This window comes from Colossoma macropomum, unplaced genomic scaffold (genome assembly GCF_904425465.1).
Source record: "Colossoma macropomum unplaced genomic scaffold, Colossoma_macropomum, whole genome shotgun sequence".
NCBI lineage: Eukaryota > Metazoa > Chordata > Actinopteri > Characiformes > Serrasalmidae > Colossoma > Colossoma macropomum.
This window is the reverse complement of record NW_023494804.1, coordinates 27,865,610-27,893,078: the sequence shown is the minus strand read 5'-3', so window position 1 is coordinate 27,893,078 and position 27,469 is coordinate 27,865,610. Positions and strand designations below refer to the sequence as shown.

Here is a 27,469-nt window from a genome sequence, read left to right as displayed (position 1 = left end):
TTTTCTAATGATTCCAAGAGCTTTATATCATAGTCCCATTGGGTTTCAGTCAGGGAGCTTCTTGAGCTTTCAGTAGCATTGTATGAATAATAATTAAATAATTGTGCATTGTCTATTTTTGACTTTAGTAACATATGGATGAAATAATCCTTTTCTGTTAGACTCATTTGGACCATTTTCAAGGCAACAAAGTGCTTTCATTTGATCAGTTACAGAGTTCTCACTTTGTTAGACACACTGTTGTAGTTTTCGGCATATGGTTACAGAATAATCACTGTAGAACCTTTGTTATGTTGAGGTTCTTTAACATAAGGTTGTCGCAAATTTGGCTATTAATGCCATTTAACCACTTTTTTCTTAATAGGACAGTTTCTAAAGGCTGTTGTTTTGTTTGCTTGACATGTAAAGAACATGATCTAACAAAGATTCTGAGATTTTTATTCAGTTTGTTTTTCACAACTAACTTTTTGAACAAGAAAACACATGAGTAGGTATATGAAAGTCACACATCAGATGGACTTTATCGATACTCAGATCAAACAAATCCATAGTAAGTGCTTATCAATCTGAACTCCGCTCTGAATGAGTGTATTCAACAATAGTTCTGTTGCATAGTGTATACAGTGATAGAAAACATGGCAGCACACAGAAAGCTCCAGCTCTACATGCTGAAATTGATAAAACTGTATTGCTGTTACCAATATGGTTGTGCACATGGCAACTCCTCCAGTGGCAGATTTAAACTAGTGGGTTTCTTTTTGGGAGGTTCAGTACAAAAATTGCTCTTTAAAAATCACAATCTGAGAGGTTTTTTTTGTTTTGTTTTGTTCTGGGGGAACTAAAAGTGGTTCTTCTAGAGCTTTGCTCCAAATAACTCTTTTGGCCCAGGTATCTCCATCAATTTTTTATTTTTCTACACAAATTTAAATCTTTAAGACAATTTGTGGATGCAGCAACAGACAGTGTTAAGTATTCCTGAGCCCATGATCTTGATCACAGAAGGAAGCCGGTTTTTAATGCAGTGCTGACTGAGGGGTTGAAGGTCATGGTCCATTAGTTGTGTTTTTTACCTTACATTTTATGCACAGAGGTTTCCCAGATTCCCTGAATCTTTTGATGACATTATGCACTGTAGGGGTGAAATACCTCTATAAAATCGTTGCTATTGCTTGCTGAGAATCATTAAACTGTTGGATTATTCGCTGATGCCTTTCTGGCGAGGTGGAGAGTCTCAATCCATTCTTGCTCTTGAAGGAATCAGCCTTTTTCTGGATTCTCCTATTATATCCAAGCGTGGTTGCATCATCAAAAAATAGTATCAGAATGAACGCATATTAAAAAAAATATATATATTATATTACATATCTTGTCTTTGTACTGTTTTCATTCAAATACAGGTCAGAGTAGATTTGTGAATCTTTCTGTTTGTGTTTCACATACTGTCCCCACTTTTTTGAAATTGAGGTTTGTACATGGAAACTTTTATTGAAAATAGGATTATAATAATGCAGTCATTCAATCTATAGCTTATTATTCAGTAACTACAGGGACTACAATGCAAACTGCCTGAGCTATTCTTAGGTTATAGAAATGTGTATTAAAGCTTTGGGTTCAGGCCATTTAAGGGGTTAATCTTCCATGTACTTGCTGCTTTAGTATTTAGTATCGATGCTTTTAGTATAGTACACAAGTATTCAAAATTAGGGGTTGAAAACTTTTGTTTGTTTGTTTGTTTGTTTTTTATCGACAACACCAAGTAAACACTGAGACAAGTTTACCAGCGTGGAATGCTGATCTTGATCTTTTAATAGACAAAGAGACCTGGGCAATGATATGGCTTTACTCCAGTGATTTATCTGCTTGTAATAGAAGTAAGGAGTCACAATTTAGATTGCTCCATCGATTACAAATAGCACCCTATCTGAGGAACAAGATGGACTTCAGTTAACTTGTTAAATGTGGCAAGAATGAGGCTAACTTTGAGCATTGCATATGGTTCTGTATGTTCCTCTAAGATTACTGATAAAAAGTTCTACTCACCTTAAAGAAGTTTGATATGAGCTAAAAAATGGGACCCATGAGATTTCCTTATGGGTATTTCAGTATTAGCAGTAAATGATTGACTTTGCTGTCTTTAAAACTATTACTGAAGTGCATTTCTGATAACCTCCAACAATTGTAGAATGGCAAATAGCACATTATATCCTTCTCACATTTTACATATAGACCTATGTAAAACATTAGACTAACATAAAATTAAGCAATGGTATGATATTTGGCTCATTTCTTAACATATCTCGAATTTTAAAACTATATTCCCAATTATTTGGGCTATACACAATCTTTCACAGTTGGCGCCACACCTATAAAAGTGGTGGGGCCAAAAAACCCAAAAACTGACCAACTTAACCCCTAAAAGGCCAGAGCCCTTTCGATAGACCCAAAGTTGTATTACACATTTCTATAACCTAAGAATAGCTCAACCAGTTTGCATTGGAGTTCTTGTAGCTATTTAATAATAAGCCTTAGTATATATAGGCCTGGCATTTTAAGGGTTTTTCAGGGTTACATGTAGTCTAGCTCATAGTTATAATAGAAAATGACCCAGAAAACATTTTCATTTACAGGGTTAGTGTTGCATGTTTTGGTCTATGTGTTTAATGGGTTCCATGCAGACAGCTAACTTTGCTGTCTCACATCTCTGAAAGACATCAAATTCTAGGTTAGCAACGTAGCAGTAAGAAATACTGCATCTTAAGTTTCACATATTGTGGTAATTACACTGTCACCAAGTGCATGCATAGATAGATAGATAGATAGATAGATAGATAGATAGATAGATAGATAGATAGAGATTTCTAAATAAGCAGCCTGAACTCAATAAAAAACTGGTGGGGCATCGACCCAGTACTTTTAAAGGTGGTGTGTTCCAGCAGCTGAGCTGCCACTCATAAACTTAAAAGTACAGTGTGTACCTTTTTGCGTTTTGACTTGCTTAACTACTTCTTTATCTTCTTTTCCTTTTTCTGCATTCTGAGTACAGATGTATACAGGTGATGATATATAATAGTGTGTTAGACATGTAAGCTATAAGAATTTTTTCCTAGAAAATTAAACTGTGATTGTGCATTGTGTAATCTGTGTTCAAGTTCAAAAATCAATAAATATACCTATATGTTTGCAAAAAATAAGGAGGTAAAATAAAGACGTTATAGGAACAGTGAATTGTGCCTGGTAAAATTGTTCACATAAACATGTCAAAAAAGTGACATAATTATGAGCGCTGTTTGTTCAGATGTATTTCCTTTGTGAGAGCACTGGAGGCATGTGCTGCATTGTTAATTGGGAAGCTGTTGCAGAATAGTGTTGTGTCTGATCAATAGCCATTCAGGAGGTAATAGCACAACAGAGGATTGCTGTTCGTCTGAGCCCTCAGCTGGCATGCGGACTCCACAAAGGCAATCTGACACAACACTTCTTATCCCACGGCATCACCAGACCAAGCTCACAACAAAGGGACTTCTCAGCAAAGAGAGATTTTCTTGATAATATGAAGGAACCGAATACGTCAGAGAAGAGGCCGGAGCCACATCGCGTTCCAATTGTAGAGTAGCATGCTCATACTTATAGAGCTTTCTTCAAATCCATTTATATGCAAGCAGGAGAACAGTTATCTACGAACAGAATAACTACCAGTGTTATGCAAATTCTCACTTGCAGATGCTATTTGGTGCCGATAAAAGCTCTTCTGAGGCTGATAGGAATCAGTGTTGTAGAACAGGTGAATTAGCATGCTAGGTGGCTGGTGTCTGTGCCAAGTTTGGTCTAATCAATTCTTTTCTCCTCCTTCTCTCTTTCTCCCGTCCCTCTTTCCTCTCTCTCTCTCTCTCTCTCTCTCTCTCTCTCTCTCTCACTCTCTCCTTCCATTCCTGCCTCCCTCACTCATTCCTAACTCCCTCCCTCCCTTTCTTGCTCTCCGCGATTCCAGCGGCGGCTACGAAAAACAAAGCGAAAGGTGAGTGGGCTCCTCCATCTTCCCTGCTCCTTGATTAATGGGGGGACACTATTCCCAATAAACTGTGTTGAGATAGCTCCCTTATCTTTGCTACAAGCCTGCCAGACACCACCACTCCCTCTCTTCTCACAGACAGAGACCAGGGAGTGGACTGGAATTCACTTCCAAGAGTTTTGCGTGGTCATCCGTGCCGTTTATCATCCTCCTTACCCTCTCCTTCTCCTCTTTTCTTTTCCTCTCCCATCCTCCCGTCCCCTTTTTCATGTGCTTCTTCTTACCACCCCTACCTTCTCTTATTTTCCTTCACCTTATCATGCTAAGATTATTATGCAAATGGGAAAAAAAATTCTCAATTTTAAAGTATTGTAGCGTATAGTGCTTTCAAGCTATGTATTCGAATCATATTACGCTATTATACTGACAATAAAGGTGCCAATAAGGATCCTTTACACAACGGCATAGAAGACCCATGTTTGGTTCCCTAAAGAACCATTTTTGCGAATGACACATCTGGTAAGTGAAGAACCTTTTTGAGGTTTTAGGAAACTCTACATAATATAAAAGTTATAGAAAGAACATTTGCATTATGTGAAGATTCTTTAAGCTTTAAAAGGTTCTTTACACTCTCTTTTTAAACATGGTTCTCTAGAAAAACAAAAAGGTTCTTCTATGGCATCACTCGAGAAATCCTCTTTGGCACCTTTATTAGGGTTACTTAATGGTTCCAGAGTTGGCCATGGGGTTCTAGGAAAATCCTTTTGGTATAGAATCTTCAAGTTTAAAGAGGTTCTTCACAACTATACATCTTATGAAGAAATATTCTTCTAGGAACCAAAAATGGTTCTTCTATGGCGATGCTCCGCTCTTTTTTGCACCTTTACTTTTATGAGTGTAGGTCTCCATGAGGTAAGTGTGAAGTTGGAATAGTCCAGTACTGCAAACTCTCTCCTTGAAAGCTGAAGGCTGAGAAACATGCCTGTCAAACCCTTGAGTGGTCCCACTGTGGAACAAGAGAGCCTCACGTTTCTGAGGGTGGAGGAAGACAGTGAATTTCTGAATGCAGAAAGAGGAAAGCGTCGAGAAAAGGAGAGATGCAGAGAATTTCTTTCACTCTTGGGGACAGAAGTAGTGCTTTGATCTAATAAGTGAAGCCTGTGATGCAGATGAGAGGGTTCTGAGTGTGTCCTGATAACTCAGTGATGTGGGATTTCACACGTACATCCAGATACGTTGTTTCTCAAGATTAGATGTTCTATGAGTGGTATTTACTGTGTTGTTATTTCCAGATGAATCTGACAAAATTGGAACTTGGGAAGTTCAGCCTTAAAACTGAAGGTTTCTGCTTTGTTCTTGGCTTGAATGTACAGTTCTAGGGAAAATATGAATTGGTATAAAACCTTTGCTTCATGTGGAGATTCTTTTAACTTTAAAAAAGGTTTTTCACACTCATACATCTCATTTATAAATCGTTTCTGTAAAGCAGTGGTTCTCAGACTGGTCCTCAGGGACCCCCAGACGTCCATATTGTTATCTCTATATGTTAGGCATTGGGATTCCCTGCAGACCAGTTCTAAGAACCATCTGTTGAAAGGTTCTTTAGGCAACCAAAAGTGGTTCTTCTGTGGTATCGCTCCAATAGGAAAAGGGCTATAATATTCAAATTCACAGTCTGGAAGCTATTAGGTTTGAGGGAAAAAGTGATATTGTGAAGCTAAACTGTAGGTAATATGTGCTAAATTTGTTAGCACAGAAATGACATTGATTTGGAGGTGTCCTTGTGCTGCACAGAAATGGCTTCATGAAGTAATTCTCACAGGGACATAAGACAGAGTCAATTTCTTCAAAAAGCTAATGTCAGAAAAATACAGAACACTTTATGAGGAGATTCTTCACTTTAGAGTGTTCTTTACACTCACACATCTCATTTACGAACCTGGTTCTTTAAGAAATTACCCATTTAAAGGTTCTTTAGGCAAATAAAAGTGGCTCTTCCATGGCATTGCTCCAAAGAACCTGTTTTGGCACCTTTATGTATTTGCTTTACCAAAAAAAATAACCACAGAATGATACAAAAATCATTCAAAAAAACCCTCGAAAAAATGAAGGTTCCAAAATAGTTCTTGGCTTGAATGTCCCAGACAGCAAGAAGATCCCATTGTTGGCCCGCTAACTACAAAGCTGGTGGTCCACTGACCTTTTTCTCAGTGTTTTCTGGGTGGCCCACTGATAGTTTAGGTAGCACAGTATTACACAAAATACCACATTTCATTGCTTTTTTCCACTACATGTCTAATTTACTTATTTATTCTTCATTTCTTTCTGTCATTATCCTTTGTTAGTTTAGTAAATCATTTTAACAACAACATTTTCAACAAAATCATTTTATAGCAGGCCTAGTTATTTATTTTTTTCCTCTATAATATTTGTTTTAGTTTATTAATGAAAATAAAGGGCCATGTGCATTTAAAGTCTGTATGAGGAGATTAAAAAATAGTTAGACCTTGTATGCAGGACAATAATCTGGGTGGTCCAACCATGGACTAGCAGGGTGCTGACCTTATCGAGCCAACTGACCGACATATGCTTGCTATCTGGGCTACAGTCCAAAGTAAAACCTTTCATTGTTATACAGATCTTTCGTTAGACCTTTACATTATGAGGAGGTCCTATAAACTTAGAGAATTAGCTGTAGTGTTGTCAGTATTAGCAAAGTGTTAAGGCAGAGTTTTCTCAGATCAGTTGTGGAGAACTACAGAGGTACAGAATTTGGTGTTTTCTATGCTCATTTTTTGGTTATTTTTAGGCAGATTTGTTGCAGAAAGAGTGAAATGGGATTTAAGACTGAAGAAACAGGGCTTTAAAGGGTTACTAGCATCTATTAGGCCTAGTTTCATCTGCTCATGATAACTTGCGCATTACATGTTGATAGCCTGGCTTAAAAAAGTGGTCACCAACTCGCCTCCTGGAAATATTATATCCCCTGCAGAGTTTCGTTTAAGCTGCATGTCACCCTCCTCCCCCAATACCTAATACTAATGCATTTGATCCAGCCAATCAAGCATCTCTAAAAAAAAATTAAAAAGCAGGACCAGATGTGGCTTGAAAGGACTGCATGAAGGTAGATCTCCAGGACCAGAGTTGGTGACATATGAACTGAAAGCACCTGTATACAGTCTTGTGAGCTGTTTGCAGCTGGCTCAGTATAAGACATAAACAGTAGATTATATTGTGAACATGTTTCCATAACACTTCTATGTTGTTTTGTAACAGCTTGACTACATAGAACATAAAAGCAGCTGCGGAAGCAATGCCATTTTTAATTTGCTCCAGACAGATTTCTAAACATGTATTATTCTTCCAGGAGTTCATGTTCAATCTCCAGTTTTCCAAATGGACCTTTTTATTGATATCTACAAAGTGAGTCATTTGACACTGACCAGATTGTGTGCAGTTTAGCTCTGGTAAACATCCTCACTGGGACTTTAAAGGCAAACTACGATCCTGCAGTGGCTGTTTATCCTCAAATTAAATGGAGATAGATAACTTTGCAGGGCAGCCCTGCCCCTGCTACAGTGATCCGTGTCCAGTGCAATGCATCTCTTATGATGTTATGGGAAATCCATGGCTCTGGTAATGAGTAAGGCGGTGTCTTGTAGATCACTGAGCCAAAGAGGCGTCCCCTCATCTCACTTGCAGTCTAATAAAGATATTGGCATCATGCTCTCAGCTCCGTATTTATATCGATCCTCCAAATGGAGGCGTGCTTTTTCTGTTTGGTAACCGTAGAAACAGAACCAAAAAAAAAATTATCGCTTCTTATTTTGACTTGGCCTCAAGTCTTTGGATACTGGCACCAAGTCACATAGAGCAGAAGCTTTTTTTGACCACAACTTGTAAGCAACACGTAACTGGAAATGTTGTATACAAACAAACACTACTGCTTTTTGGTTACCGTTGCTATAGTAACAAACCTACACACAGTTCTGAGCAAGAGTCAGAGATCACCTTTTCGCTTGTTCAGTTTCTAGTCAAAATGGTCATTAAGAACACGTTATTAATTTTTTAGCACCAGAAAAAAAGCAGGAAAAATATATTTAACAGAAGGTTACACAAAATTCTTCAACACTAAGTATAGTATATTAAATCTATCAGTATTTAATTTGTCCACTCATAACTTTGGTGCACTGCCACTTTAACTCCTCCAGACCTTAACGATATGAGTCAGAAAGCTGTTATTGAGAAGAAGAAATTGACAAAAGAAGACAGTTTTCACGAAAACTTTGAAAGTAAACATCGGAAATAAAGTGTCTAAATTTGTAATTGGAATTGCTTGAATTGTCCAAGGACTCTTGCCCAGGTGAAGGAGAATCATGTTTCTGTCCATCCTTCCACTGTGAGAAGTCAACTCATTTCTATGGCTCTGAAAGGATGTGAAGCTGTTAAGAAAAAGTTACTGAGAAAAGGAAACAGACAAAAAAGAAAAAAAAAAATTGTAAATCAAACAAAGAAGCTGCTGGTGTTCTCAGAATAATGGACTGACCACTGACCACTGTCCAGACCTCAACATCACTGAATGTGTTCGTGATTTTTGGATTGTGAGAATCAGAAAATGCAACCAACTTCTAAGACTGAACCTTTGTAGAGAAGTATCCCAGCAGATTTCTCAAAAATGTAGGAGGTTTTGATATGATAACGTATGAAATATCCGTGATAATACAAGCTTCATTGTGTCAGAGAACTGATCAGAATTTATTCCTGACCTTTATCTGCTGTTATGCTAAAGCTAAACTCTTAGTTTACGATCTCTCTCCCCTTTCTCCCCTTTATTACAATCGTGCGTCCTTCATACCACCGCTATAAAATTTCATTGCTACTGTTTCCCACATTGTTACACACTGAATCAACAGGACACTAATCTCAAGTTGAAGAGCTCGAGAATGAAAGATTTATGGAGAAAAGTTTGCTCGAGTTGTAAACCTGTGGCCTCTTTGCCCTTGGAAGGATCCAGGCATGAGAATTCTGTACACACTTTACAGGCACACACATGCAGCTACATTTGTACCCTCATAGTCACACGCACCTCCCCTTGCTGACTTCGGGGTGTTCTGCAGGACTAAGATTTCTGTATGCACTTGGCTTGAGTTTGACTTCAACGCACCCAAGCATTCTCTTGAGCTCAGACAACAATATATCACCTGCATTTTGGAAGTGAAGTGGCCGAGTGTTAGATGAAAAGTGGGCTCAGCGTGTGAGTCAACGTCGGTGCTAAAGTAATCCCGACCACCTGCACCTACTCTGAGCATGAATAATGCATTCTCATTCAATAAGCAGTCACACCACAGGGAGCCGGTTTATCTGTGTGTTGTCTTTTTGTTTGTGTGAGGTGTGTGTGTGCATGTATGCATGTGTTTGTGTGTGTGTGTGTGTGTTTGCATGCTGATATGTAGTAAAGTAAGGCTTGGCTTCTTCCAGCTTTTTGTATAGAGGCACTGACCATAAATCGTTTAAGAATCTTTACAGCGATTTCTTTACAGCCATATTGGACAATTTTTATTAGCCTCCTTTTTTTTACCCAAAGCATTTCAAATTCTTAAATAAAAGAAAGTTGCCTATTTAAACAACATGAATTAAATACAGTGCTACACTGAAAGCGAGAGGCAAGTGGGTTATTTTACACAGTGATTACTATGCAAAAGTCAGATACCCTCAAAAGTCAAAACAACTGAGTAAATTTTGCAGCATCAGGAAGAAAAAAAACTATATTTTTTGTGTATATTTTCCTTTATTACAGCTTCCATTCTTTTCGAGAGACTGCTTTCAGTTTTTCCACACTTCTAAAGTTCAGTCATAGAAGTGTGTTGCATTTTCTACCTATCGCAATTTTTCTAGTTCCTTTTCTGACTGACAGCTTCTTTTCCGACGCATACTGTTGAGGTGTCTTCTCACAGTAAAAGGATAGACAGTAACACCTGTGGTTTGATTCCTCACCTGTGCAAGCAAATCACACTATACCGCTAATAATTTTAACGCTACATTCGCTTATATGTAACGTGACTACACTGTAAATTACTCTGTACAATCATAGAAAAAAAGGTACTGATCTGTCTGAGGTTGTATTCTCAAGGATACATCTTCAGTATCTTTAGGCAGGGAACATAATTGAACTAATCTATTGCAGTTATATTTTTTAAGATGTACTGACTCCACACACTCCCTCCCAACTCCAGGCTTTTTACTATTGAGCTGTTTTAAAACATTAGATTATGAATAGTAAATATACACCTTCACCCTGAGAAAAACATATTCAAGGTACACAATTGGACCTTAAACCCACTGTTGTACCTTTCAGGGTACACTTACAATGCCTGTACCTTTATAAACAAAGAATGTACGTGCACAGCACCTTTTTTCTGACAGTGTATAAGAGAAAGCATAAATGTAACGCAGATGCAATGTTTTTCAGATGTGATCTTTATGATCTCTCAAAGATGAAGGTTTTAAGCATTGTTTATCTGATTGTGACAGTTTTGGTGGCCTACCAGGTATTAGGAGTCCCATTTTCACTATATCTTTTAATAAATCTAACTCTCAATTTAAAAAGATTTGAACTTTTAATAATTAAACTCTAGTTTTCATCCAATTTTCTTTTGACTTTCCCTTTATTTATGCAAGTGGATGATTTATATCTGATTTCCTCATAAATAACTACTGAAAAATGACTTACTGGTGTTTTGGACTAGAAACTGAATAAATGAATGGTGCTCTCTGATTTTGCTACAATGTTTTAGTATTGTGTATCAGCAGCATTCAAACACAGCATGCACACAGCGTGCACACACTGGCCAAAATAAAAAAGACAATTATTTGATTGTTGATGGAGCGTTTGAATCAAAAGTCTGTCAATTCTGAACTGAGCCTATTCTGATCAGGCATCTCTAGGGGGTGCACATGTGCATTTGTCTTTCCGTTTTTGAGTGTGTGTGTGTGTGTTTGTGTGTTCATACTGATTTATGCAGAATGTGTGTGCGCTTACATTTTTTCTATCTGTGTGTGTGTGTGTGTGTGTGTGTGTGTGTGTGTGTGTGTGTGTGCGTGTGTGGGTGTGTGTGTGTGTGTGTGTGTGTGCGTGTGTGGGTGTATGTGTGTGTGTGTGTGCGCTTTCATGCTGACATGTCATCCAAGTTGGGCTGGACTACTTTCAGCTTTATCTTGGTTCCCTTTGCTCCTCCTCATATCATGAAATGACAGCCAGACTTGCTACAATTAACAAACTGCTCAATTCTGATGTTTGTTTACAGTGGCAGGAACAGCTGCGCACTGCTCTAATTGTGCAAATGAGAGTGGAACTGCTGATGCCAGTTTATTTCTTGTTTTGAAATTAATTAGATTTCGCTAAATCAGAAATTACCGTGTATTTTGGAAAGTGCATGTCCTGCCTTGTGTCTGCAAGTAGCATGTAGTTCTCCCTGTGTGTAATTAAATTTATTCATAGAACGAGCTCTGGCAAATCATTACTCTCTCCATGTTTGCCTGTTTCCACTAAACTCGTGCATTATGGGAAAACTCTTAACCAGGCAACATTCCAGATGTTGCCAATTAAGAACCTCTAATAAAATGCTTGTATGGAGTATGCAGTGATAATTATCCTTGTGAATGTTATCTGCATGTTCATTTGTCAGTTCTTGCTCTAGAGTTTTTGTCAGACTGCCTGCTGGTCAGTTGAGCTCCATTTTGGGGGTCCACAGTATCAGCAATGTAGCACGTTTTCTGCAGATGGGAACATGGACACCAAACACAACAATAAGTTCCATTTCTCTTATAAAGAGGGAGCACAGTATATATGAATAGGTCTTTTCCACAAATGACCACTTTTCTTTAGTTAGCTATACCTACTGTTGTTTGTGGGCAAATAAATACATCTAGCTTTAATTAGCAAGACAGCTTGCAAGCTAGTAGGCAAGGTAGAGACTAGGCACCATGGTCTGGCTAAAGGCTTCTCTAGTTTTGCTACATTTAGAGCTTAATCAAAGTCTGTATGGGTAGTTCTGTCCACTCAGCAGCCATCTTGACAATGTCCTTGGACATTTATGTCCAGTCATAAACAACCAGGCTTCAGTCTGCCCTGATATCAAGAGGGTAACGGGCCACTGTTGGCCTAATGATGGCAAAGCTGGCTACTGGGGACAGGGGTGGTCTTTGCACTATGAAAAGGAAAAATCAAATAAAGTGACCACAAAAGAGGTAGGAAAGCAAAAGTTTTGTCTCTACACTCCCAAAGCTAATTTGAGTTATTATTTTTGTTATAGACAGCTCTGGGTTGGGGTAATTACTAAAAAAGAGATAATCTATTCAAGATACCAATTACATCTCTCAATATGTAATGGGATTAAAGTAACTACTCATGATGGAAAACATAACAATTCAGTGCTTTATTTCTAATCAGTACTCTGTATCAAATTATCAGACTATACTGGTGGATAGTTTAACTTGTTTCAAGCTTTATTACTTAAGCCAAATTATCTGCCAGTATAGTGAAATAATTTCACTAAAATGACTTAAGTAAAAAAAATGTCTGTACGTCATATAATCTAAACATTCCTAAAACAATCTCAAAATGAGAAATTTTAGATATATTCATTAGATTTAAGATTTCTGTCTTTTGTCTAGAACCCCAGAATCATTAAATCTATCCCTGACTAGCGACTACCCCCAGCAATGCAGTGTTTTTGTCTTTATCATTTTCAAGGTGGTCCACTAGCAGTTAAGCCAGGATTTAGGCAAAATGTTGCTTTATTATTGTTCATTGCACAATCCAGTCTACTTATTCTGTCCTATTTCACAGTTTTTATTCTTTTATTCGATATTTCCTTTTCATTTTGAAGAGTGTCTTCAGTGGAGTCCCTGCTATGAATTCAACCTGAAGTATTGTGTTACGTTACTGAGAAAGACTGAACTTGAGATGAGCTGATACAAATCTTTGCCATGAATACCATACAAAACAACACTAAACGAATGCTTTTGAAATAAGTTAGCTAGCTTGCTAAGAAGTGTTAATCTTACATTGTCAGAGGAGTCCACTGACTGTGGTGATTTGTGGTTTTTGGCTCAAATACTAGAGTAAGGTAAACCACCATGATGTGCAGTTTAGAGGCAACATTGTTGTTATTTCTAACTTCTATTTGTTGCAGAATAAAAAAAAAACAGACTGCTAGTTGACACCAGACTCCTCTCTGGGTGAGCTTCATTAGCAGTGATAATTTAGCCTGTCTTTAATGGGACAAAGTGCCTCGATATTAGCTGGCAAGAAACCAGCACAGACAAGCATGCATTATATGCTGATTTATGTTGGTCTGGTGCTGGTTTAGCTGGTCACCCATCATGATCATGCTGTTTAACCAACATACCCTCATCCAAAATACAACATATTGTCTGTTTAATTGGAGCTCAGCTGCTGTACTTTGCACTGTGTAAAAATGTCACAATGACTGGACCAATAGAAATGCTCCAAAATTGCTTTGAATAAAATCTCTTTACATTAACTTATATTAAAAGTAAGGACCGTTTTTGTCCCCTCTGTAAAGTTATCATTTTGAAGACTTGTTTTTCTTTGGACAGGGACACTATGTTGGTTTTATTGGTGGCCAACATAACCACCTCCATTTTTGCTGACCAGCACACCATCATCCAAAACACAACACAGTATGCTGGTTTTTCTACCAGGGTGTAAACCTGATGCTATTTCTAAAGCTCCAGCACCTCCATAGTGAGGTAGCTTTGGGAATGAACATTTACAGCTAGCTATGCTTTGCAGGACAGCTTGCAAGGTAGCAGACAGGTGGAGGCTATGCACAGTGGTCTGGCTAATCCATGCTTGGCCAGTCTTATTACATTTAAAATTTAAATGTCTATGAATGTTTATGCATTTTATTATGATTATGGCATTGTTAATGCCCACATATGAGTGTCTCAAATTGCCAGGGTAAGCTCTGATATCATTTATGGAGAGTATGGTAAACATCCATACTGTGCATTTTAGAGCTAGCATGTTTGTTGTTTGTCTCCATTTGTTGCAGAGTCAAAAATAAAAAGCAGCGATGTGCAGAGCTTTAAAGGGAAACTGATATCACACAGCAGGTCCGTCTCTCTCTAAAGTGAGAAAAAGAGATGGTGGAGCTTTATTAGCAGTAATAATTCAGCCTTTTATTTAAAGGGAGAAAGTGGCTCTGTATCAGCCTGCATAACAGTCAAGCCGATTTCATTATTAAAGCCCCGGCAGCTCCTTATTGTCTCCGTCCTCGTCTTCTGTGTGTGTCCTCTCACCGCAGAGAGCCCCGTCGTTCTAATTAACAACCCGACCAATGCCCCCATCCCAGAGAAGGGCCGTCTCTGCTGGGGAAAAAAATGATCAAGGACAGGTAGCCCTCGTTGCCCACAGCTACCCCCCATCTGCCTCCTCCAATCCAGAGAAGGTTGCCTTGTGGTGCTTCATAGTGTTTCGCTGCACCTCGCTGCGATGAGGAAGAAAGTTATTAAGCTCACATTGACTCATGCCAATTTGGTTCTTCCTTGCTGACATCTCGAATGAGCTGTCTGAGGCTGAGGCTCATGTAGGTGTCTGGAAGTATATTTGTTGGGGCCGTGGGGGGCAGATGGGACAGATTACCCACGTGCCATATGTTTATCCTCTGCAGGCCTGGCACAACGTGCCCAAACATCTGGCCACACACAGTCTGGCACGAGGCTGGCAGCTCTGGCACTCCTGAGGCCATGTTTCCACCCACGGGTGCTCACATCTGAGACTCTTCCGCACATGCTGACCTGGCTAACAGACGGGCCTGAAGTTAAATAAAATGCAGAGAAAGATTTTATGTTAAAGGAACAGTCCAGCGTTCTTCAGTGCAGTCTCTATCTGCCACATCTGTTGCATATGGTCAATTACCACAGCAAATAATTTAAACACTTCCCTACTTAGTAAAAGAACAGAAAACTTGTTGCTTCAGATTACCCTTATAATTAAAGGCAATGGGAAGGTGTTTAAATATACACCAATACGCAATGAACTAATTCCAATACAGGTATTATATTAACAGGTTGATTTTTTTTTAACTAAACAACTCATACATTTTAAATATATTTTTATATGTTTATATTTCTCATATATCACTATTACTGTTTACTGCAAAATTTAAAGGCTATATTTCAACTGTGTCCAAATGTCCAAAATTCAATAATGCACAACTATCAAAAGTCACATGGCCTGTCTTTGATACGACAGTATTATATCACCATAGCAGTAAGAGTGCCTGGGCAAGATTCCTAATGTTATATTCGTCCATCTCTGTAAACATGAATGAAACGGTAAGTCACTCTGGATAAGAGCATCTGCCGAATGTCATAAATGTAATGTAATGTAAATGTAAAAGAGTTTCGTCTGACAAAAGAATGTCAGTGATTATAACTAATTAGCGATCTATTAGAGATGTGCATTCTGACATATTGTGATATTGGAATACCTTTAGGGGTTAACAAACAGATATCCGGTTAACTAAGGGGATGTAAAGAAACCTTCAGAAAAAACAGATTTTGCCTGAAATTAAAGTAGGGCTGTAGGTGCACCTTTTAGATGACAGCGCTGGTGTTGCACAAAAATGGACATCACACAAAGGAATACAATTCAAATCATATTGTTCAAAAATACCTGAGGGAAATTGGTAGGATTTTGTGTCAGATGAGTAATATAACAGAGGCTGCCTCAGATGAGCTAATGAGCTACAACTACAGCTCACTGGTACGGCACTGGACACTGATGGAGACTAAAGAGATAAAAGCTGTACCATCTCTGCCTTATCCATGTGTCCATGGTGAGCACCTAACATAAGGCAAATTGTAGCATATATACCAGCAAAAATTAGCCAAACTTTCATGTTTTACAGCTCTGATAAGACATATAATCATCTTTTTACTTCTTATGAAGAAACACAACAAAGAATCAAGTACTTTGATTGGTATTGATTTAATGCACATTCCTGCTATCTGTCTATCTATCTATCTATCTATCTATCTATCTATCTATCTATCTATCTATCAATCAATCACTGAGTTTCATAGATCGGTAAGTAATAAAACTGGTGACTGTCCCATCCCTTGTTTAGACATCTGAATTTTGAGCTTCCTTTGTTCCTGTCTTATCGCATCGGTTCTCAGATGGCAGGACAACTCTGTCTGGACCGAGGAAAGAAAAGCATGCTCTTCTGTTAGCGTCGAGCCTTATCAGCCCAGTCCTGCCCTTCGTACATGAAGTACCTGATCCGGCTCTCTGATACTGCCCATTCAGCCACTCTGATGAATAAACATCGCGCTTGCCTCGTATTAGCAGATCGCTACTGATAAACTACACCGATGTGAAAGATGAGCCAGTCTTGTATTTTGCGTGTGCGTGTGTGTTTCAATGATTGTCAATGTGTCAATGTGTACATGCACATGTGTGCGTGCTTATGGCCAGGCTAAAGGTCAGAAGCTTGTCTTCCTCCGGGCAGTGTGCAGGGTCTTGGAGAGCTACAGAACCCTGCTAAAGGTCAGCTTGTTGTGGCTTCTCTCTCTGAAAGGTTACGGCAGTGTGTGCAGGCTCCAGAACGCAGGCCTGCAGCTCTCTCCCACACACACACACACGCACACACACAGACCACTCTACAGCTTCTTGAAGGAATACAGCTGAGTGGAGTAAACATGCCCGAAACAAAGTGCGTTGGAAAGTCATTTGGAGGTCACTTGGCAAAATTGTGTCTGCAAAAGGGCTATTGACCCGAAGGGCCTGTATTATGATTTTTTTTTTTTTTTTGAGAAGAGTCTGTAAACAATTTCAAAGCATAACATTCATTTCTCTGTCTATTTATGTATACTACAAACACAATGTGTCACAATTTCATAAAAACAACCATATTTACATACATGCTACATACCCAAATGTATTGAGACTGCCCTTCTAACGAGTACATTCAGCTACTTTAAGGTGCACCTATAGCATTATCAACAGAATGAGATGCTCTATAGCTGCTGCACATAAGTCTACGGTTATTACGCTCAATGCTAAAGATCAGGTAGGGGAGTATAAAGTCCTTCAAGGTGGAATTGTGTTCTCTGGAGTGATGGAGCTCCATCCTGTAAAACTGGGATGAGTTGTAGTCTTGTTTGTGATCCAGAACGAACCATCCAACATCATTACCTGACCTCACCAATGCTCTTGTGGCTGAATGCAATCAAATCTTCATAGCACAGTTCCAACATCTAGTGTAAAGCCTTCCCAGAAGAGTAGAGGCTGTTACTGCAGCGAATAGAGATTAATACCTTTCATTTCCAAAGACGTGCTGGTTGAGCAGGTGTCTGCGAAGATTTGGGCATATAGAGTGCCTGTCCAATTTTTGCCCAACAACAAATTGTTTACATGCAAGTTAAAAGGCGTGTTTCAGTCTGGACAGCACAATTCAGGGCAGCCAATCAGAACACAGGCTGTTTCATTCTAAGCGATAAAGAGGGGCTGGAGAGGCTGGAAAAAGGTCAGGTATAAATGAATAATGGCTGTTTTTGGTATATAACATTGTGCTTATGTCATGTTAATGTACCCATTTGATTCTTTTTCTCCCCTTGTTTTTGATGTTTCTCTCCTTATGTTTATGTGTGGAAGCTGCTTTGAGTGAAAATGCATGACAATGCAATGCAATTAGTGACATTCAAAGTGTCAAAGAACTGATAATTGATTGCATGGAGCAGCTTCTCACCCCTGTTTTTTTCTGTAATTGAAATTTATTTAGAAAGTGAAAACTCTGAACATCACAGTAAAGTGACAGTTTGGTGAAAGATGAGATTACTTATCATTGCCTTTACCTCAAATGTAGTTAAAGCTAAGTATGCTGTCTGAAGTTTGCTTCTGTTTCGCACCAGAACTTTGAGGCTAAAGTAGCTAACAAGCAATGATAGCTTACAAGCAATGATTACTGCTGTTAGTGCTAGTGCTATTTTTAGTATGCCAGATCTTTTTGGTGCATTTTTATAGATAACAGTGTCACTTATTGTCTGTTTGTAAGCTGACATTGTATGTGATGATTAAGGCATGCATGATGCTAATTACTGAACTATAAATTTCCATTACTTGTTAGCTAACTTGTAGCACCAGTGCAAATAATCAAAGCAAATGTTTTGACACTCTTGGCTGAGTGTCTATATTAATGATAAGGGGGAAATAGAGGACATTAGATGGTTCAATCAATCCATCACTTTAAGCTGTTAATAAGTTTATACACTGATACACATTAATTAAAAGTTAAAATCCTATGGTTTTCCTCACTCTCTCTCCTTCTTACTGTCTTGTCTTAGCCGCCCCCACACACACACACACACTCACTCCCTCTCGCTGTCTCTCTCTCCCACTGTGGGACAGTTGTTGAGGACGCAGGGAAGACGGAAGCTAATTTTACACATGGAGCTGAGAGACAGAGAAAGAGAGGGAGGGAGGAAGAGACAGCAGGTGATGGACAGAAAGGGATGGAGCGAAAGGTGGTTGGAGAGAGAGAGAGAGAGAGAGAAGCAGAGGTAAAAGGGAGGTTACGGCCCACATCAGACAGCAGCAGTCCCTGGGGGGGGCGCGTCTCAATCAGGCTGGCCTGGCCAGAGGGAAGGATGGAAGGACTCACTTCACTGCTCAATTAAGCAAACACTGGAACATGCCGGTCCTAATCAAATCACCACAATGCGCCCGGTCTCCAAGGAGCAGTGTGATGGCACCAACAGGAGGACAAGACCAATGCAAATTCTTCCAGTTTGCTTCTCAAATATGCTATATGTACGCAAGGCTATATGTAGAGGAAACAGCAGCGGGGGGTGCAAGTCGGTCATCCAGATAATGCCAAAAAAAGGCTTTCCATTTTCTCCAGCTGGGACAGAGAAAAAGCTTTTATTCCAGCCTCTGGAGCAGTGGAGATGCAGAGCTTTTATTCTGCTCTTTTGAACAATGTCACAATAATAGGCACAGGCAAATTAGAACAGTAAGTCTAATGTGCTGTATTAAGTTTGTGATCAGTCACGGACCACAAAGCACGGCCTTTAATGCCCCCGCCGTTCGCCACTCCATTATTCCATCTCTGGAGTAACTCAGTGCGATGTTTAATTGCTTTCCTCCAGCGGCTCAAAGCAACAGCAGAGTAAATTTCTACTTCATTACGATGGCCGTCCGCAGCGCTGATTACTCCGGGCGGTTCTGGAGTAAGTTGAGGATCAGCGTGGCCATTCCTGAAGCCTTTTAAAATGGACAAAGCATAGGCCCACGAAAAGTAAAGAGCAATAATGAGGTTTGACTGTATTGTATGCCATATAGTGCAGGCCTCACTGCATGACAACATGACATTCTGATTTATTTCTGGGTTTAAGCTTTAGAAGTTGCAGTTAGCACCAGCAATAATAAAGGCAGTCTTCGCTCCTTGAGAAAATCCATCTCTGTAAGTAGAAGAGGAGAAATGATTTGAAGTTATCATTCTGCAGTTCTTTAAGGTTTTGCCACAATTTCAATATTTTATGACAAAAAGAAAAAAGTGGAGGCATAGACTCAAACCTGTTGATATAAACATGAATGGAATGTAAATGTAATTCATTTTGTAACTATGTAATTACCCTCTGGGGTCCATCACTGCATCCGTCATTGTCCATAATTGTCCATCATTTACATTCATTTCAATAATGTGTTACTTATGCTTTTGCAAAATATAAGTTCTGAAAAAAAAATAGTGCAAATTAAAGTCAACGAATGTAAGGCCAGTCAAATGTATAGCAAAATGATAATCATCACAACAGGTGTCTGAGGGTTAAGGCAAGACACTACAGGTGAATAGGTTAAATTTCACAGGGTAGACATCACAATAAATTTAAAGTTGATTACTGATATTCTTAAAAGTATTGGTCATAGTTTATTTGGATGGTTCCATATAGATGATCTAGACATACTTATAATTTTGACAAGCTTTCTGGTGACAATTGATTAACAACAACATTAAGGTTGGGGTTAGGTTTAGGAGTAGGTGTAAATTTTGCCTAGAGGTTAGGTTTAGGGACGGATTTAATAAAAGCTTTCACATGCAACCTCAAAGTCAATTGCATCTAACAGATATTTAGTTGATTTTAAAGATTGAGCATCTACAAAGCATCAACATCGGACCATCAAAATAAAGTGTTGGCAAAAAATTACATTTAGATATGCAAATAAGACGTCATCTACTATGAAATGTCATTGTGAAGACACGTTACAATTAATTTTTTACAGAGCAGATTATTGAAATCTCATTGCTTTGTTGTCAATCAAGAAAACACTATATACAGCTATTATAAACATTTTTCAGGCCATTCTTAGCACAAAATCTAACGTAAATCCAGACAGGAGCAATATGGTCGGTAATATCCTTCAGAGGGAAAACTGAATTTGAGGAAAACAGTTTTAGGAATTGGCCTCAAAAGTGCATCTCAAAGAACACACACAATTTGTGTAGATGCCAAATTGGCTAATTAAATATGCTAATTTAGATTAGCAAGATTACATTAGCTTCTCTGTGGTACATAACATGCATTGTCTGGAGTGTTGGCGGAGCTAAGCCTTCGTTAAAAGTCACTTTTGGAACTTTGGGAAAATACACTATGAGTGAATGAAAGACAAAACACAGTGAAATAAATATGGTTTTGTTGAGTTTTAACATTTTTATTTTTACAGATTAGAACATGCCATTTATCCATAAATCTGAAAAATGACTGAGGGGACCAAAATCGCAATTTCTGCCTGTAGTTTCTTAGAAATCCATATTTATGAGTACCTAGCAGTTAAAGCAGCACTATATGACTCTGGAGAACGACTGTTGATATTTGAACTCAACAGCAAAACAAACACACCCCACCCTTTAGTGCTCCTTCAGAAACTCTGTCCCCCAAATTCATGGATGCACATTGTCAAGGCCAGCATGCTTTTTTAGATTTTTCTGGCCATAAAACCCTTCGCAAATGTTGTACACACAAATACCATGATACAACGTTAGAGTGAGCAATGACACAGCAAGTAACGTAACTAACGTTAGCTAGGATTTGGGTTAGCAAACTGATGCTACAGTTACTGCTGTGAAGCTAACCAGGTGCTATCACAAACATTCGCAAACAGCACAAAACAGTACTGACCAACTGATTCTGTGAAACATGTATTTCAACTGTAAATGAAGCTGAAGTCGGCTTCTTTTTTGCCAACTTTTTGTTCAAATTTTCCTGTTCCACCTTAGAAGATGCAGCAGCTAGACTTCATTCCAGCACCTCAGCTTCTTGTTCCAATTTTCCTCTCTGCCTTAATATGTGCTCACAAGCTGTGTGGGTGGTCACTGTCTGGGGAGGGCAAAACAAAACGTGAGAAGGGCCAACGTTTTCACAGGGTAGGACTAACATGCACGCGTGGCCGGACCGGCTATGAAAACAAAAAACAGAGAAGCTCAGATTATAGCTCAGACAGAGGGGGCATGACTTCATTCTCTGTTCAGGATGACATCACTCCACTATATCTTAACATAGAAAATAGTCGTTTCCTGCTATATTTATGTTTAAAATGTTGTATATATCACCTTTAAACAGGCCCAGTGCTGACCTGTGTCTTCCAGTTCACTGTGATCTGGCCACATGGGGAATTTGCAATTTCTGATCTATCACTCTCTGTTCTTGTAAGACTTTGTTGTACCTCCGTTAGTATTTCTTTATGTGGATAACTTGCTTTATGGGCCACCAATTACACTTGTTTTCTTACTTTAATGCAATTTAATGTGTGTGGTCAGATATTATAAGCCTCATTTCGGCGTAGCCTGTCAGTCTTTACTTACCAATGGTGAATATGTAACATCGTGTCGTGTTGAATGTGCTTATTTGTGAATAATTGTCAGAGTACACCTTCTTCAGCCTCACAGTGAGGAAGCTGGAGAGAGGGAGAGAGGAACAGGGACCGAGGAACAGAAAGAGAGCAAAAGTGTGTGTGTGAGAGAGAGAGAAAGAGGTAGTGATGGGGAGAGCAAGAGAGAGTGGGAGGGAAGAGTGGAGGGAGAGAGAGAGCAAAAATGAGAGAGGGAGGGAGCGAGAGACACTTGCTGGCAGGCCATGCTTCACGCAAAGCCCTTATGAATAATGCATGCTGCCTACCTAGACTAACATAGATACATTTCTTTCCTCTCTTTTTCTCCTTTTCCTTCTTCTGTTTTTAACCTACTGTTTCTGAGGAAAGAGTTTAATCAGCACTAGAAATGACCCACACATACCACCACTCTTTAACAACAGGCTCATTAATTCAAACTCAGCTCCTACACTAGTGTCCACATGGGTGAAAATGGCTCTTTGGTATGGTCTGTGGTTCATTAGCCTCAATTCCCAAGCAATGGCATCACCCTGTTCTAATGCACTATGACATTGGTGTAAATCTGCCCTTTTAAAGGGCTCAAATCATGGAAAACTGAAATTTCCTTGTTTTTTTTTTAATAAAAGAGTCTGATGTAGTACAGTGGCTCTCGCTCCTGGTGCTGGAGTACCACTGCACTACATGTTGTAGTGTTTTCCCTGCTCTAACACCCCCCAGTGTTCTTCAGGAAAGGCTTGTTAATAAGTTCATTAGCTGGATTAAGTGTGTTCTAAAGTTCTAAAATGTGCAAGAACTGCAGGACCAAGATTGAAAACCGCTAATGTATTATGTGAACACTGTTGAAGTTCATGGACCATAAATGGAAAACAGCCCATTTAGAGTTAGTAATTGTGATATCATTTATATATATTTTGCCTGGCCAATTCACATTTAAGTTATAAAAAGTGCACAATACAGAGCAGCCAATCAGAACAGAGGTCATTTTGTGTACACTTTGTGTCCAAAAGTTTGTAGACCCCTGCTCAGCCAATGTCTCCTCTTGAAATCAAGGGTATTAATATGGTGTTTATTCCACTGCGCTAACTGCACCAACAGCCTCTACTCCTTTGGAAAGGTTTTATTCTAGATGTTGGAAATCCTGTGAGGATTTGATAGTATTCAGCCACAAGAGCATTAGTGAGGTTGGATGATTAGTCCTGGATCATAAATGCCACTCCAATGCAGTTCCATTGCTCCACATCCCAATGCTGGGGGGCTTTGTAACCCCTCTAGCTCATGCTTGGCATTGTGTGTGGTGACCTTAGGCTCATGTGTGGCTGCTCCACAGCATCCCATTCTATTGGCAACTTTTCTGTTGAGATTATTTAAATGGTGAGCCTGCAGTCAGACACCTGTTTCAGCAAAGGGCGTCTTAAAGTAGCTGAATTCACTAATTAGGAGCATCTGAATTCTTTTGGACATAGTGTGTATGTCGGTCTTAAGAGAAAAGTAACACCAGCCTTTTTAATTATAAAGGATAGAGAGATGTTGGGAAAAGGTCATGTAAAAATAAAGTATGACCACATAAATGTTATAAGCAGAATTTGGGAGAAACACACAAGAAACCTACAGGAAAAATGTAAGATATAGGCCCTTTAAGATGGGAAAAAAGAGGTCATTTAACACGGAAGTTTGTTATTTCCTTCCACCAAATCAGAAAACTGCAATGACATGACACAAAACATGACAGATGGATGCTGGAGCATAGTGCAGACTTTTTCGGCATAGGCACAGTGCCCTAACCCAATCGGCTTCAACAGCACTCAGTTACACTGTGAAATTGCTTTGGAGCCAGATGTCATTGCAGAAGCCATAAGGGCCGGAATCAAGGCAAGCCATTCATAAAGCCTTATTTACACTTGTTAAAAAAAAGTCATAGGGCAAACATTCATTTTGATGTGAAATCGACACTTTAGAAAGGTTTGTGGTGGCTTTGCCAGTCTAAATATTGTAAACTTACCATCACTCTCATGGCAACAAAAATGTGTTTCAAAAGAAGATCTTTCTTTTCTTGACTTGCTGAAATGGATTCTTTGAGAAGAATCTGGCTAGACATGCGGGAAAATGACCTCATCTGTATGATTGGCCTTTGCAAAATGTAGGGCACTACTAGCACTGAAGTTCGTTTAGTACGTTTCCCTTTACTACTGGGATGGACACAACTTGTGTGGACTTTTTGTGACCTGCAACCTTTGTAACGGTAAAATAAGGACTCCTGGAAGTCCTGCAGGACTGATGATAGACAGCCCTGGTGTATCAAGCTCAGATCCACATGAGAGCTAGGCTGACATATTGATTTCAGAACAGGCATTCACTGGGAAAAAGTCAGGAAAAATTTAAGGGCAACTTGCTGCACAACTTTTTTGAGTTACTTTAACTTAGTTTATTCAAAACTTCACCAAACCACATTTTCAGTACTGCATTGCATTTTTTTCATGGATTTCATCTCAGTTTCTGCCCTCCTTTTGTTCAGTTATTTCAGGCTAGGATATCCCTAATGCATGCTACTCTGAAGCTGGAGGATGAGGGCTGAGTGCTTCCTTTTCTCAGACTACTATAATGGAGGACTGTGGTGTTGCCACAAGCTCATGATCTCTGATGGCTGAGCAATTAGACAGCTGTGCAACTCTGGATCTGCCAAGTTTGTCAAAATTTTGCATCCAAGAAAGAATGAAAGGTTCCTCATGCTCAGACAGAGAGCATTGTCTGTATTCAGATAAAGATAATGTTGTGATTTTAGTTCAATTTCATGAATCCTGACTGGCACAACTATAATACTGCCCACTCATCAAAAGATTCCAGTAATGCCACAGCACTATGACTTAGGGAGTTGTAGCCTGCAGGTGTGAATTAGCAATGACCAATTTGGGGCAAAGTCGGGAACTGAGTAAAACTGTTACTATCTACTATTATTGTATATAATTGTCTATAATTTTTTATTTTCATTTAATTTACTAAAAATGGGCAATTCCATTAGCTAGCTAGGCCTCCGTCAATCACGCAATGCTACCAAGCTGGGAGGATGATGGCACGTCTTTGCGATGCTTGGAGTAGAGCGCTAACTGTTACTGTGTACTACTGTGTATTAGCTAACAGATGTCCACGTTAGCTAGCATCACAGTGAGTGATGGAGATAGGGAGGGCCATCCTACCCATCCAGAGAGTAAGGCCAACAATGCTCTCTTGGACTCCTAGCTACAGATGGGTGGAGCATCACCATGGATTGAACGACCTCCCAACGATAGAGCCAACACTTGATAGTTGTGCTACTTGAGAGCCCTCAACTGTATTTTTGACTTAATTACGATTAGTACTCAAATGTGTGTTGGGAGTAATTTTGACTAAACTAAGTTGAGATAACTGTGCAGCAAGTAGCCTTAAAGTTTTTTTAGTTGACCCAACTATTTGATTTTTTCACAGTGTTGGCTCATCAGCCTGTAGCTGCCCTAACATATAGAACTGTTCAGAAAGCATAGTGTACATTGTCATAATGCCAGCCAATCAGAAGTGTTTACCAAAGACCCATTGCTGGCTTTTAAATATCTAAGTGGATATCGCAAAATTCATTTGCAGTTTATCATTGTTGCTGTTGAGCCTCATTGCCAGCATATTCATGATAGCTTGTATATCCAGAATCAAGCTGATGCAAATGTTTGATCTGCGAATGTGTACAAGTTAAAAGGTGAAATGGTCAGCATCTTTGCTGTTGCTGTCTTTTGTTGTCGGCATAAGTGCATGAGTGTATGTTAGCATCTCTCTCTCTCTCTCTCTCTCTCTCTCCCTCTCGCTCTCTCTTTCTCTTACTGTCTTGTCCTCTACCCATCAACTCCCTCAATGATATTTATCATCCATCCCGTCTGCTTGTTAGGCAGCGTCTGCAGCGGTGATGTTGACCCGAGGTATGAGACGCATCATTGCCACACTGTAAATACACATGGATTATTCATCTATCACTTATTCTCCAGGGTCTCCTTTATGTATGCACACGTTTTCATTATCTCTCCTCTCTGCATTCCGCCCCAGCACAAGGTCATTTATTATTGGGTTGTCCAACCCCGGGGTGCCGAGGAGGATGGCGGTTTGTGAATAATTTCTGACCGTGCTAAAGCTTTACTCACTTCTCTCTTTAAGGCCTGACACTCTGTGTCCCAGGGACTGGCCCTGATGGATTGTTTCTATCATTATTTAGTCGCTTAGTGGACACTTGCAGCTGGCTGCTCAATGTGCTGGGTTTCCTCTGCTAAAATACTGTATATCAGCCCAACTGCCTCGCTCAAGGGCACTTCGGAGGCAGTCACTTCCCCACACACAACCATGCTGCTTTCAGGGTGCTGTGCTATCAGAAACAAATGCTAACCAAAATAGATACACACTTAGCATGGTTCCAATTATGGAGCCAATAGCCAACTGAGGAGGGTTTTTCTGTTACCAGGGAAAGAAACTGATGAGATGTTGTCAGAATCACTTAGAGGTGGCAGTGATACTGAGTCAGCACTGCTGATGAGTGTTCCTCTAAGCTTGGACCATAAAATTATGAATAACAGTTGAAAGGCTTTTTTTAATATCAGTCATATGTGCTTGAGGTCTTTTGCACAAAATTGTTACACCGTTCTTTTCCTCAAACTGGTGTTAGTAGTAAAGACTTGAACTTTTGGAGAAGAAGTCTAGCCATTCACTCATCAGATCATAAATCAGCATACCAGTTAGAAGAGCTACCAATATTAACCCCTTAACATTCCAGGCTTATTACATACAGAGGCTTATTATTCAGTACCTACAGGGACTTCAATGCAAACTAATGGAGCTGTTTCTAAGATATAGAGGTGTGTAATAAAACCTTGGCCTTGGTAAGGGGTTAAATTATGTAAAGGCTGTAAGTTTGAGGAAAGATCAAGAGAGGATTGAGTGAGGAAGAGGCCTCACATCCTCTGCAAAGTGGAAGTGGTTTAGTTTTCCTAAATCAGATGCTTTTAGATGTTTCATTATTTAAGAGTTCAAAGTAGTATTGAGCATTGCAGTTGAGCATTAGGACATACATATAATAATTATCTGTAATTATTAACGTCGGTCTAAAAAATATATCATGATATGATTTTCGGCCATGTTGCTCAGCTGCTGATGTTGAATCTTTATCCACTGAACTGCTCCTGAACTGTGGTATGAATGTTTAACACTGAACACCGGAGCTCATGTCTGAAGAAGCTCCAGTTAGAACCATTTTCCAAAGAACCAGATCCTTTTTCTACAAGCAAGGCAATCCTTTGACATTCAGTCCATCAAACCAAGTGACAGTTGAAGAATTCACTTTCCTGTGTGACTTTGCTGTGTTCATAAGTTCAGAAACCTAAACAATTCACAAAGTCAGTTCTTTTCAAGTTAATCCAGTCATTTCTAGTTGCGTAGGATGGTGACCATGAAAACCCACCGCCTGCTGTCCTCTACTCAGACTCTCTACTCTCATCTCATTACTGATGCAGAGCTCAAGCCCCCTCTCATGGGTCACA

At 39.3% G+C, this 27,469-nt stretch overlaps 1 protein-coding gene across 2 annotated transcripts in view; it reads left to right on the top strand.

The window, feature by feature from the left end:
- cadm2a (cell adhesion molecule 2a) overlaps positions 1-27,469 on the top strand; it is a 475,827-nt gene that overhangs the window by 337,963 nt on the left and 110,395 nt on the right. For both annotated transcript variants that reach the window (XM_036594503.1, XM_036594502.1), the window contains exon 2: positions 3,989-4,015. In XM_036594503.1, coding sequence (XP_036450396.1) covers positions 3,989-4,015 — 27 coding nt within the window. The remainder of the gene's footprint in view (positions 1-3,988; positions 4,016-27,469) is intronic.